Source organism: Apus apus, chromosome 6, assembly GCF_020740795.1.
Source record: "Apus apus isolate bApuApu2 chromosome 6, bApuApu2.pri.cur, whole genome shotgun sequence".
NCBI lineage: Eukaryota > Metazoa > Chordata > Aves > Apodiformes > Apodidae > Apus > Apus apus.
The window spans coordinates 19,727,556-19,739,679 of NC_067287.1; the positions used below are offsets into that span (position 1 = coordinate 19,727,556).

General features: G+C 34.0%; 1 protein-coding gene across 2 annotated transcripts in view; it reads right to left on the minus strand.

The window, feature by feature from the left end:
* LOC127386762 (sodium channel protein type 1 subunit alpha) overlaps positions 1–12,124 on the minus strand; it is a 155,923-nt gene that overhangs the window by 122,855 nt on the left and 20,944 nt on the right. Inside the window, exons 15-17 of one of the 2 annotated variants that reach the window (XM_051624299.1) lie at positions 11,631–11,987; positions 9,405–9,857; positions 1,091–1,208 (exon numbers count right to left, since the gene is read on the minus strand). The exons of the other annotated variant lie outside the window; for it this stretch is intronic. Of the exons in view, the coding sequence (XP_051480259.1) occupies positions 1,091–1,208; positions 9,405–9,857; positions 11,631–11,987 (928 nt within the window). The remainder of the gene's footprint in view (positions 1–1,090; positions 1,209–9,404; positions 9,858–11,630; positions 11,988–12,124) is intronic. 2 annotated transcript variants of the gene reach the window in all.

Genomic DNA, 12,124 nt, shown 5'->3' on the forward strand with positions numbered 1-12,124 from the left:
CCCTGTATTTCATAAGCTCAGATAAAACAGCTACCACTGTGAAGAGCATGATTTACTTTACCTTCAACAACTCAAAATGCCTTCATCATGGAAAAATTAATCTTATGCCCAAGGTTTGGCAGACATCACATTGTACAAGGGTAAGGAAGAAATGTAATATCATGTGAAATTATTTGAGAAGTGTTATCTCTTTTTTAAAAAAAAAATTGTCACTATAGCCCCACATCTTTTTTCAGAGTTGAGAGAAATAATATTTCAAAGAACTAGAGCCCTAGTCTAAGTCAAAGATGTCTTCATAACAGTAAATCAAAAAGCATGGATAGGGTAAGAGAGTTAATCCTGGAATATATTGTGTTTTGAATTATTTTAATAATAATTTAAATGGAAAGTAAAATCTGTAATATCACAAAACTGGGAAATACATTCCTATACAGTAAATTTCAGTAGTCGTCTAAAAGATATAGCTATACAGAACTAACATAAACGTAAACTTCTAAGGACATGCAAGTTTGCTATTAAGACTTCTCTACTTGGATAAAAACATAACATCTCATGCACCTGTTCAATCCCTAATTATATTTATTGATCCTGTCCCTCCATTAATGGTGTAATGTCAAGTTAATAACTCTGTTGTTGGACTCAAACCTTCCAAGATCTGAATCATCCACTGGATTGCTTTTTGATGCTATGAAGGAACCAGTGGTAATCAAATTATTCTGGTTTAAATTTCTCAGTGGAGTGAGTACGGTGCAGAGTTTGCTCTTGCACATTTTGCTACTGTGGATTTAATTTAAATGAACAATAAATACTGGTTCCTGAGAATCACTTAATAGAATTGTGCCTAGTGTTCCTTTAAAAATATTACAAATTATCACATGCACACGTTTAACTTTGCATCAGGCAAATGGATCCATGGGCTTCAGTATCACTACCTACAACAGGCAAAATAAATCATAAGACTTGAAAAAGCAGGATCCCTGGATCCTTTCCTGTAGCAAATAGCACCCTTGAACTGTCAATTTTTGTTGCAAACAACCAAATGTACTTGGCTAACTCCAAATTTTATTTCCACACCTTCTGCAAAACATACCTTCTGTAAAGCATGCCTGTAGCTCTGATACTTTTTCTGGTTCTGTTTCAGCTTTTTCTTCTCCAAAGAGAGCTAAATTAACTGTACTTCCTTCAGATGAGCTGGAAAAACTTAGCTTCTGAAAATAAAATTGGTAACAGTTATGCTTATCTAATTTTTTTTAACTGTAATTAAATTTAAGCATGCAACACTATGTGCAAGTAGTAAGAACAATATTTGTCACCAGAAATACACACAAACATCCACATATAGCAGTCAATGCTGTTGAAATGTGTATAAATCATCCACTCTCTACCTAGAGATTGCAAGCTGTATCGTGTAATTTTTCAGGGAACTGCAGAATTTCTCTTCTCTATATGGTACAGTGTTATTATTCATCAAAGTTAACAACTACAAAGCAGATTTCATGATACGTATTCTATTTATTTTGTTTTCTAATATTATTTCTTATTGCAATTTATCTTGCTTCATTTTAAACCAATACCAGTTACACTGTATAGTTTAAGATTATGTATGTTGGTAGCTACTATCATTAGAGCAGTCTCCTCAACCTGAAGACAGTAAATCCTGACAGCACAAAAATTGTGAGCTGTCAGGCTAAATTGTACAAGGGACAAAAAGCAGAGGATTTTAAGGACTGATGTTAATTCAGCACAAATTATTCATAATATAAAAACAAAGGAAATTAATGATAAGTTATTTTTCACTGGTATCTTAAACATCAGTATGATGCAAGCTAACCACTTCTGGCATATATGACAATTTATAATGAAATTTGGTAATCGCTGACCACATATAATTCAGTTATTTTTCATTTTATGATCATTCTTATGACCTAGACTGAAAAATGCTAAAGTAAAATTAGGATTAATATGAAACCTTTTTTCAGATGTGAATTTGAACATCACCCTCAAGACATTCATAAAACAAATAAGCTTTCCCTATCTTAAACTGTATAATTATCACTACCTCAAGAACACCTTTTATGTTTTCTCATATATACTCATAAGTTTCAAAAAGGAAAAAGTATGATGAATACATTTCAACTGGCATCAATTTGCATTCTTTTTTGCCAATGCACACATGTATTACATTGTGCATTCGGAAACTACCCATTACTCTGGTACACATACCTGTACAGCTAACACCCAGAAACAAAGGATGTTTTTGTTTCATTACTTAAAATTATGCAAGTCATATTCTTATAAAGAATTGTTATTAAAAATAAGTATTATTTTTTATTATTTTTATTTTTATTTTGTGATCTGCACGTGTATTGCAAAAATCCGTAGTCTGGAGATTTTAAAGGAAGATGCGATGTCCTGTACACTTAATCTGAGTATGAGCACCAAAGTAAGTCAAAGTAGTTTTGGTCACAGCATTCTCTGACATTTTACAATGTGGTTATCAAATAGTATATAACAACAGTAATGAATTCACACAATAAATGTCTGTACGGAATGATGTAAGCACACTTTGTAAAACAGCCTCGGTTTTGTAGAATTAATACAATTTTCATTAATTTAGTTAGACTTGCAAGATTAAAAGACATTTAAGACATACAAGCAGATAAGCTACAGGCACTATCCAATCAAGCTATATTTACACCTCAAATGTGTAAAATATGTTACACATATAAAATGTGAAAGAACAAAATTATTTTAGGTATTAAGCAAAAATCAATTTTTTTCTTATGTCTGTGAAGGGAAACAATTTAATATGAAAATTAACCCAGTGTTCTTCATTCACTTATATTAAAAATAATTCAGTAATACTGCCTACTTTGCTTCTACTTTAGAAACTCATAATCTAGACTATGACCCCAAAACGACTAACATTTAACGTCCATAACTCTTAAAATTTAATACCATTAATTTTAGAATATCAATATTCACAGCACACATCTTTTGCTATCACTAACTACTGAACCTGAAGATAGCACTATACACCTCCAGAATTTTATTAATATGCTGCTTTCATCATTCCATGACATCCCATATATATTGCAAAATGTTGCAGCAGTGGTGGATAAACTGAAATAATGAACTGAATTATAAATCAAATTACTGATTTTAAAATAACATTTTTTTAAGAGTAAAGAAGTTTTGTGCCATATTACAAAAAAAACCCTGAAGTACCCTGGGTCATTTGAACTGTAAGCTACTTTGTACACCATTTCAGCAGATTACATAAATTCAACTGAAAGAATACAGATAAACTAACAACACTAAATGATGGACAACCATAAACAGGAAAACATACTGAAAAGAACCAATGTGTTTAGAACATGGAGTTATATATCTCATTTAACAAACTGCAGAAGAACCAGGTATTAGAATTTTTTTTTATTATTATTTTTTAGTTAAGGCAATTTTCTTGACTGAAGAAACTAAATTAGAGGGTCAATGAATTATTTTTATGTGAATGACAGGTAGCAGGATTACCTCTTTCTTCTAAGGACAGGATACGATCCTGTGCTTGAAGAGTTACAGATTTAATTAAATGTCAGTTGTCTTTTTCATGTGAGGTGCTCATACTTATTGCTAAGATGAAGGTATCAAACAACAACAAAAAAAATCCACAGTAAAAAGCAACAGAAGAGTTAGAAGAGTTTCCTGCTCTAATAAAAAATTCAGTTATTTTCTTTGCTATGTACAAAACTTGCAGAGATCTCACTGATTTTGTGAATAATTCCAGGTACAGGACTTTTAAGAATGACAGAAATATTTATCCTTTTCTCCCATGCTACTTAGTCACTGTTCAAAGTTTATCAAATTGAGGTAAGAAGGCCTCATTATATACACACTAAGCACTGGACTGAACAGGTTAAACTCCCACACTCAGCAGGTAATTAGCTGCCTTGACGTTTGCAAATCATCAGCTAAAACATTTTTGTTAGAGGAAATTCCCTCAATAAAATACCTTTTTTCTTTCTCACGGTTGGCAGAGAAAAGCTATTCTGATTCTGGATATACTATTTTTTTTTAATACAAATATTTACTGGCCTGTTATAAGGTCAAAATGTGGAGCTTCATTATCTTTCTTTTTTCGTGAAGGAGTCAATATATGACAGTACAAATACTTGCAAGAACAACGTTATGACTACAAATTGTCCCACTGAAGCCACTTAGGATTTCTTGACGTAATTAGTAAAGAGTCAATTTTTAGTGAGAATCATCTTAAAAATAGTAAATCACAGAGTACAAAAATTTGCAGATTATAAAGGAAACTTTAAAGAAAACTCTGTAGTAAGAGCTAATAATAAGCAGGACACTGATTATTCACATGGTGCAACCCACTGTGCATTCCACTTGTCATTCACATTTAGAATATCAAATAATAAATCTGGTTTTTCCCAGCCCCCAAGAATAAACGTACCAGCAATACAGTTGTTAATGAGGGATAAAAGGGAAACACTGTCTTCTGTAATTTAAAATCAAAATGTAGCAAACCCACAGGAAGACTGTGCTGCATAATCTCAACTTCTCTTTTATTAAGGATTTCTCTCCCTCTCTCTCTCTTTTTAATTTAGGTGGACTGAGTCTCTTTTTGACAGCAAAACAGGTAAAGAACTGCAGTAAAATGTGAAATAAGATTTTTGGAGGGTATGTTCAGGAACCTCTCAGAAAACAGGATCAAAAAATGTTACTATGTAGAAATGCAACAGAAAACCTTAGTGCACCTGTGTTATGTCACTTATATTCCATCAACTGAATATTTTCCTGCTTAATCTGATCTATTTTCAGCAGGAAATACTTATATAAAAACAATCCAATTTTTCCATTTAGGCTTAACTATCATTTAGACAACAAAAAGGAAAAAAGGCACACTTTTATGTAATCATCATCTACATTGAGCCTGACCTATCACTGAGTATGCCAGTCTTCAGTCCAAGTACATTAAAAGTCCCTTTTATTTGGATCTATTAATCTTTTTCTGAAAAAATAAAAGTATGTTTGTCTATAAATAAGGCTTGCAAATTATTTACTTTGTAAAGAAGCCAAAAGTTTTTTCACCGAACTACAACCTACCTCTCCTACTCTATGCAATTTAAGGTAAAAAAAAAAAAGCATGCATATCTGTTAAAAAAAAGAGAGAGAAAGTTTTATTATGTAAGGAAGATTACTGTAAGACAATGTGACATTCAAATGAGAAATATTAAAGTATTTTTCAGTGAAATTATTACAAATTTACTTTTTTGCATGCTGTTCTATGCCTGTCCAAATTCATGACAGTACAAGCTTGAAGCAGGAGCAGTGTCACATAAACAATATCCAACAGATAATCACAATCAACCACACAAACTTAGCACCAGCAGGATTGGATGCTATCACATTCTACTCTCCCCTACTTCAGTGTATTTTATAAAAACGGTTTGGAAAAATCTTTAGAAAGTTATTTTCCTATTCTATCTGTCTGAATAGCTTACAGGTCCCTTGGGCACAAAAGTGAGACCTGAAGTAGTTCCAATAAATAATGAAGTGCAAAAGAATACATGAAAGATTAACACAGGATTCTGCAACAAAACCACGTGAACAAAATTTGTAATTGGTAAAGGAGTACCTCAATGAGCGCTAAACGGCAAGAGGCAGAACTGTCTAACTATTCAGAAGAGATAATCAGGAATAAGAAACACCCAGCTACGTACAATTAAGGTTTGTTTTACAGTTCTTGAGTACCTGAGTTTAGACATCTGGGAAGGTACTACTTCCTATTCTGCCATTTCAGGAATTATCTTAATGCTAGCTTTACCCCAGATTTTCCTCATCTTTAATTCTTTCTTGCTTGAACTTCCTCATTTGAATAATTTTAAATCACCTGGATTTATTTGGCACCTGATGGAATCCTGCATGGAATTTTTGCTTGAAATTGTGTTTTATACCTTGCTTTCTAAAAATAAAGCAACTGTTTCAAGTTCACAAAGAAACAATTATTGATTAAGAGAAAAATGGAGTTCCTAACTTCTAATCTTACATACATACACAAAAGTCAAGAGTAGAATAACTATATTATTACATCCATATTCAAAAGCACTATGCATATGTATAAAAAAAAAAGATGTTTGATTGTTCCCAAGAATGTATCTTTCATCTTGTATTTTAGCTTCTCTCATTTGAGAAAATGGGAATGCAAATTATAAAAACATTGTGAACAAACATGAAACAATTTCTACCAAAAGATGCAAACATTTTAGCATATAAGTAATTGTATACATGTAATATTACAAAGACATTGGTTAAATGAACATGATTAGAAAATGTTCGTAATTGCATGACAGCTAAAAACATGGTTCAACAGATAAACAGAAAAAGTCAAGTGATTACTTTTCCATTTTCACAAAATCATAGGCTGTTAACCTCTCTAGAGCTTGAGGAGTCTTGATACTTAAAAATTCAGTTTACAATAATAAAAACCTACAAAGCATGCAGGTTATGCCACAGAAGTAGTACAAAAAATACCAAACATGAAACAAGGAGAGAGGAACATGTTGGGGTTGCCCCCAACCATGCTGTGACATGAGTCATGGGACTCAGTTTACAGAGCGGCTGTGCATGTTTCCACTACAGTGCAATGGATGGGGAAAATATATTGTAGCTGAGTAGCATGCAGGCCAATCAATCTCAAAAATGATCATATATGTATGATTTGTTTAGGTAACCTGTGTAAACATCCTGACACGTTGCTCTGCCTGGTTAAAAAGCACCAGCATTCTTGACTGATCCAGCTCGATTTTACTCCTGTGAGAAGTAAGAACGGTACGCAATGAAGTTAAAACATGGTACCCTTTACGTTGTTTGAGTTTTGGAAACAGCAGAAGTATGGATTTCACTTATTTAAATGTGTTTTCTAGATAGGTCCCGCACTGCATAACCTAGTATTTATAGCTGTTGATGGGAGCTTTGAGCATATCCAAATACATACTGAAAGAGATAAAATTACCAGAATATATGAAGCTCACAGATATATGTTGGACTTAAAAAAAAACCAAAACCAAACAAAAAACTCCTCCACCCCCAAGTCACCCCCAAGTCACCCCACCCCAAACCAAAAAGATAGATGAACCCACACTATGCATATTACAGCTTTAAGTATCTTCTAAATGGTAGTAATTAGATCTTCAAAATAACAGAAATATATTTTTCCTTGCATGTCATCTTCAAGGTTATTCCTGGCCTTCACTTGATTCTAAATATGTCTGTAGGATACACTTTCAGAAAGAAGCCACAGACAAAACAAAACAGAAAGAAATATTGATCAAAGAAGTTCAAATACAAAAATGTCTGGGTAAGACACTTTTCCCAGCATGGTTAGTTTTTTTTGACTGTGTGACTTAAAAAAAGTTTCAAGTAACTTCAGGTGTTATTACAAACTGTAATGGATATACAGCAATATAAAAATGAAAATCCATGCCTAGCAATAAACCTCTGATTTCCTCAAGTACCTCACATCTATCTTTTATTAGTCTTCTGATATAAATCTAATCTTACTTCTCACCAATGACCTCGCAAAGGCTCAGCCACTATAAACTCCTCCTATTTAAAGGGGAAGTCTGAAAGAAGTAGCTGATACAGTCTGTAAAATGAAAGACTTACTGCCTATGAACTACTGTACATAAAACAGTTTTTGTAGTTCATTTACTTGTCTCCCATGGTTGTCTTTCAACTATGCCAATCCTTAGCCACTTTTCCAAATCTGAGTGGATTAAAATTAACTCAATATAATAGTATCTTATTGACAGATAATGCTGATGTTTAATCTTAAATATCAGAGGTGAAACAGTATATATTTTTTTAACCAATTCTTAAATATAAAAGTGAAGAATCAGGTGTCTTCAGTGGCTGGATAATACTCAGGTAAGGGTTAGATTTAATACAGTTATCAAACCAAGTATAAATTACCTGGATTCATCATATATTCCTTCCACAAAACCAAGTTTTACTAAAAGCCCACTAAGGCCAGTATCCCTTATTCAGATTACTAATATGTAAAAGATGTAGCAGCTGTTCAGCAAGCATTTTTCCTTACAAAGCACAGTTAATACTTTAAAACAAGTTATGAATATTGCTTGCTTTGCTTTTAAGAGGCCTCTTAGCAATCTAAGGTCTTCTCAACTGAGAGGCCAACATAGTATGTGGAGGAACAGAATGTTCAAGAAGTTGATGGAACAAATCAAGTTTCAGGAAATAAGCTGCTAAATTTAGAAATTAGTGTAATAGAATTGAACACTGTACTCCACAATAAAAGAAATGGCTGAACAGTCACCTTATTACAGCTTTCAAATTTAAGTTTAATTTACTACACTTTTGCTAGGAAAACTTATTTTCTAACATTTGGAAAGAATAAGGGCAAATTCACTGTCAGTTCAAAACAAAACAACTAAAACAAAAAAAACCAAAACAAAATACCATAACAAAACAAAACAATTCAGACAAAGCACTCCAGGCTGGAGTACAGCTGTCTGCACACTCCATTAATTGCCTTGTGTCTTCAGGTGCCAAAGGGGTTGACACCAGACACAGACTGCACTGAAGCCACAGAATAGCAATCTCAATTTTCAAACTGTCTCTCAGAATCCTGCTGAAATCCATGATTTTGCTTCTCCTCTCAGTCTGCAGCTACTGACAAATGAATGTCTACTTCCCTAAAGCTGACCCAGGTTAAGGTCAGGCAGTTGTCTTTGAAGTCACTGGTTCAAAACTCCCCAAAACAGGCAACTGTTGAATATTTTTTCATTCAGTAATTCAACTTTTCCTCATAATTTTTACTTTACATATTCACCTTATAATACTGACACTGTTACTCTGGCTTTTCCACATAATTTTAACTTCAGAACTCAAAACATGTTCTTATTTAGCCTGAGTTAGCACCTCTGTTAAATTATTCAAAAATGTTGATTTCTGTAGAATTCAGAGAGCTTGAAAAACAAGACACAAAGGTATTAATGTACTTTATTAGTATCTCCTCTAATATTTTTAAATAGCAGCTTACTTTCATTCTTACTTCATGGAAATATTATGATTATATTCCAAAAAACATGCCTTTTATCTCTGTTTATTCTGTACATATGTACTATTTTTTCTATACAACTAAAAATTTGGAAAACTTTTGTTTTCTAAAACCCTTTTAAAAAATGGGTTTGTATGCGTTCATACAGTTCTGCCTGCATTTCCTCTTTAGCTCCACTGTTTCACTCCAGTTTATTCACTCTCAGGACAGTTCAACAATCTCAAATCACACTCTATTTCTAAGCAGGAAGAGCCATACTATGAAACAATACAATTGGTATAATTAATTCAAAGAAAATATATCTTACCTCCTTGCTTTCCTCCAAATCTGAGTCACTGCTAAACTCTTCTGTATTTAGATGTTCAAAATCAGATTCTCCAACAGCTATTGGTACTGTAACAGTAAGGTCTGGGTTGTTTATGAATGATGTATAATCACTGCCACCTATAACTGTGGCCATTCCATTCTCACTTTTGTGATAATTCGTATCTATCCTTATATCAGTGATGGTACAGTTAGAAATGCAATGGTCTCTCTCATCATTCAACTGATCTGTTGCTTTTCTTTGATTTACAATAGCTTGTTTCCCGCAAAAACACTTTTGGACACATTCACCTGCTTTTTTCTTCACATAATCTATTCCCTTTTGAATTCTTGCAACTGCAATCTGTAAGTTGTTCATTTCGTTATCATCCTCTGTAGGAGAAAGGCTGTCTGAACTAAATGAACTCAGCAGCAAGGCCAGAAAAAGGTTCAATACCTAAAAGAAAAAAAATACAATACACTTGAATTTTCTCCATTTTTCATTCACTTGCTTCTCCTATCACATATTATGAACTTAGACTTTACATTTTCCTTTGCTGTATATGATTCTGGAAATTACACAGTAAACAAAATGTAAATACAATTTAAACACGACACCTGCCCTATACGCCAACACAATTTTTTGTGGTTCTGCATTTCTGCATGACTATGAAGACACGTGCAAATTCTTTTTCTGCTCATGTTTGCAGAAGTTCAGAAACAAATGATTCTTTGGTACTGACTGAATGGATCCAAAATGTTTACTTCTCTGGCATAGGGAAGCACTCTGCAATGGAATACATAGCAGAGTTCTGCAGAAAACAGCTTAAACTCTGGTCCAAACTCTCACAAACACTTTGCTGTATGCAACTTAAAAAAACGTTAAGCACTTCCTGTCTCCTAACCCCCAACTCAACCTTCTCCTATGGCAAGACAAAACACAGAACAGATATCCGTTATAGAAGTCCAGAGTTTACCAGGAGCTCAAATGGCACTAGGATAGCCAAAGAAGCAGCATACAAGCTCTTAAAGCCTTCAGATTAGCAGCTTTGAAGACAACAGGGCAAATCTAAGTGCTGGGAACACAGAAAGACAACTGGATAACAGGGCCCTGAACATAAAGCAGAGACTGTCTACTCATGTAAGAAACTGCTAGAACAAGGGTGTAAGATCAGAATACACTAAATACTGTGGGGAAAAAAAAAAAATCACAGAGATGGATACTTCCTCCAACAAAGTTCTGTCTTCTAGTTCAAAAAATTACTTAAGAAGGATATTTTGTTTGGTCAACTAGTTTCACAGTTCTCTTCATTATTAGACATTATTTTTGTAGAAAATCCTGGAGCAAGTGGCTGCGCTACTAGTAGTAATGCATGACTGGTTTAAAGGTAACTAGCCAACTCAAGTTGAGTAAAGCAGAGCAAAAGGCAGAGTGATGAAGGCTGTAAACACGGGTAAGTTAATAAATATAAAATATATTCAAAAAGACAAATTTACATATGGTCATGTACAAACTTGTACAGATCTGATGCACTCTCCTGAAAAGGAAGATATAACACACACTGCTTGAAAAGTGTCTGTAAAAAGCAATTAAATAGGAAGAAAAAAAGTGAAGAGGTGAAAGAACATGTGAAGCACTTGAATCTGTTTTTTCTGCAGAAGTGCCTTCCAATCCAAATTTTCCTTCTCGGTTTGTGTAAAAAGTTCATTGTGCAGCAAGCAGGGCCCACAATGGCCTAAATTTCAGAGTCTAAGACTGTTAAAACAGTCTTTTAGATAGCAGAGATGAAAACAAGAAAAAAAAAAGCCACAACAACCTGGCTGTGAGTTATTGGAAGTGATGCCTCCACCAGTTAGGGAGAAAAGGCTCTGATAGGTCCTCTTCTGCAAACAGTAAACTCTCATCATGGGAGCATAACACTAATGGTGCCTTCACTTTTCTCTAGATAACCAGGATAATACACAAAATTCTGAAACTGTGATGCTTCTCTCTCATCCTTATCCTCTGAATTGCACTATAGATCCCTGAGGGGGGCTATCCTCCAAGCTGAGGATTCTAAACAGGATCAGAAATCTAATAAGCAGAAAACTCTATTTCAGAACTCATAACAAATTCAAAATCATAAACCCCGTATTTAATTAACACATTTAAGAATGCTCTAAAGCTTCATCACTGGTTCGGTTACCATTCTTTGTCTAAATGAATTCTCAAATTATTTGGGTTACATACCACCAGGTTTCCAATCACCATGACCATCATGAAGACAGTAAGGCAAATAGCTTGGCCTGCCACTTCCATGCAGTCCCACATAGTTTCTATCCATTCTCCACACAGCACTCGGAATACAATCAAGAAAGAGTGGAAAAAGTCATGCATGTGCCAGCGTGGGAGTTCACAGTCGCTAGAGATCTTGCAGACACATTCCTTGTAGCTTTTCCCAAACAGCTGCATCCCAACCACAGCGAAAATGAACACAATGATGGCCAGAACCAGGGTCAAATTCCCCAGAGCCCCCACTGAGTTGCCAATAATCTTAATCAGCATATTTAGTGTTGGCCAAGATTTTGCCAATTTGAGAACTCGCAACTGAAAAAAAAACAACACAGATGTTATGTGGAGTAGTTGCAAAAATGCTACAGAAATAATAGATTATGGACTAATGACTCTCAGCAGCAACAGAAAAAACTTCAACATGATTCCAACAACCATAAGTTATACAGGAA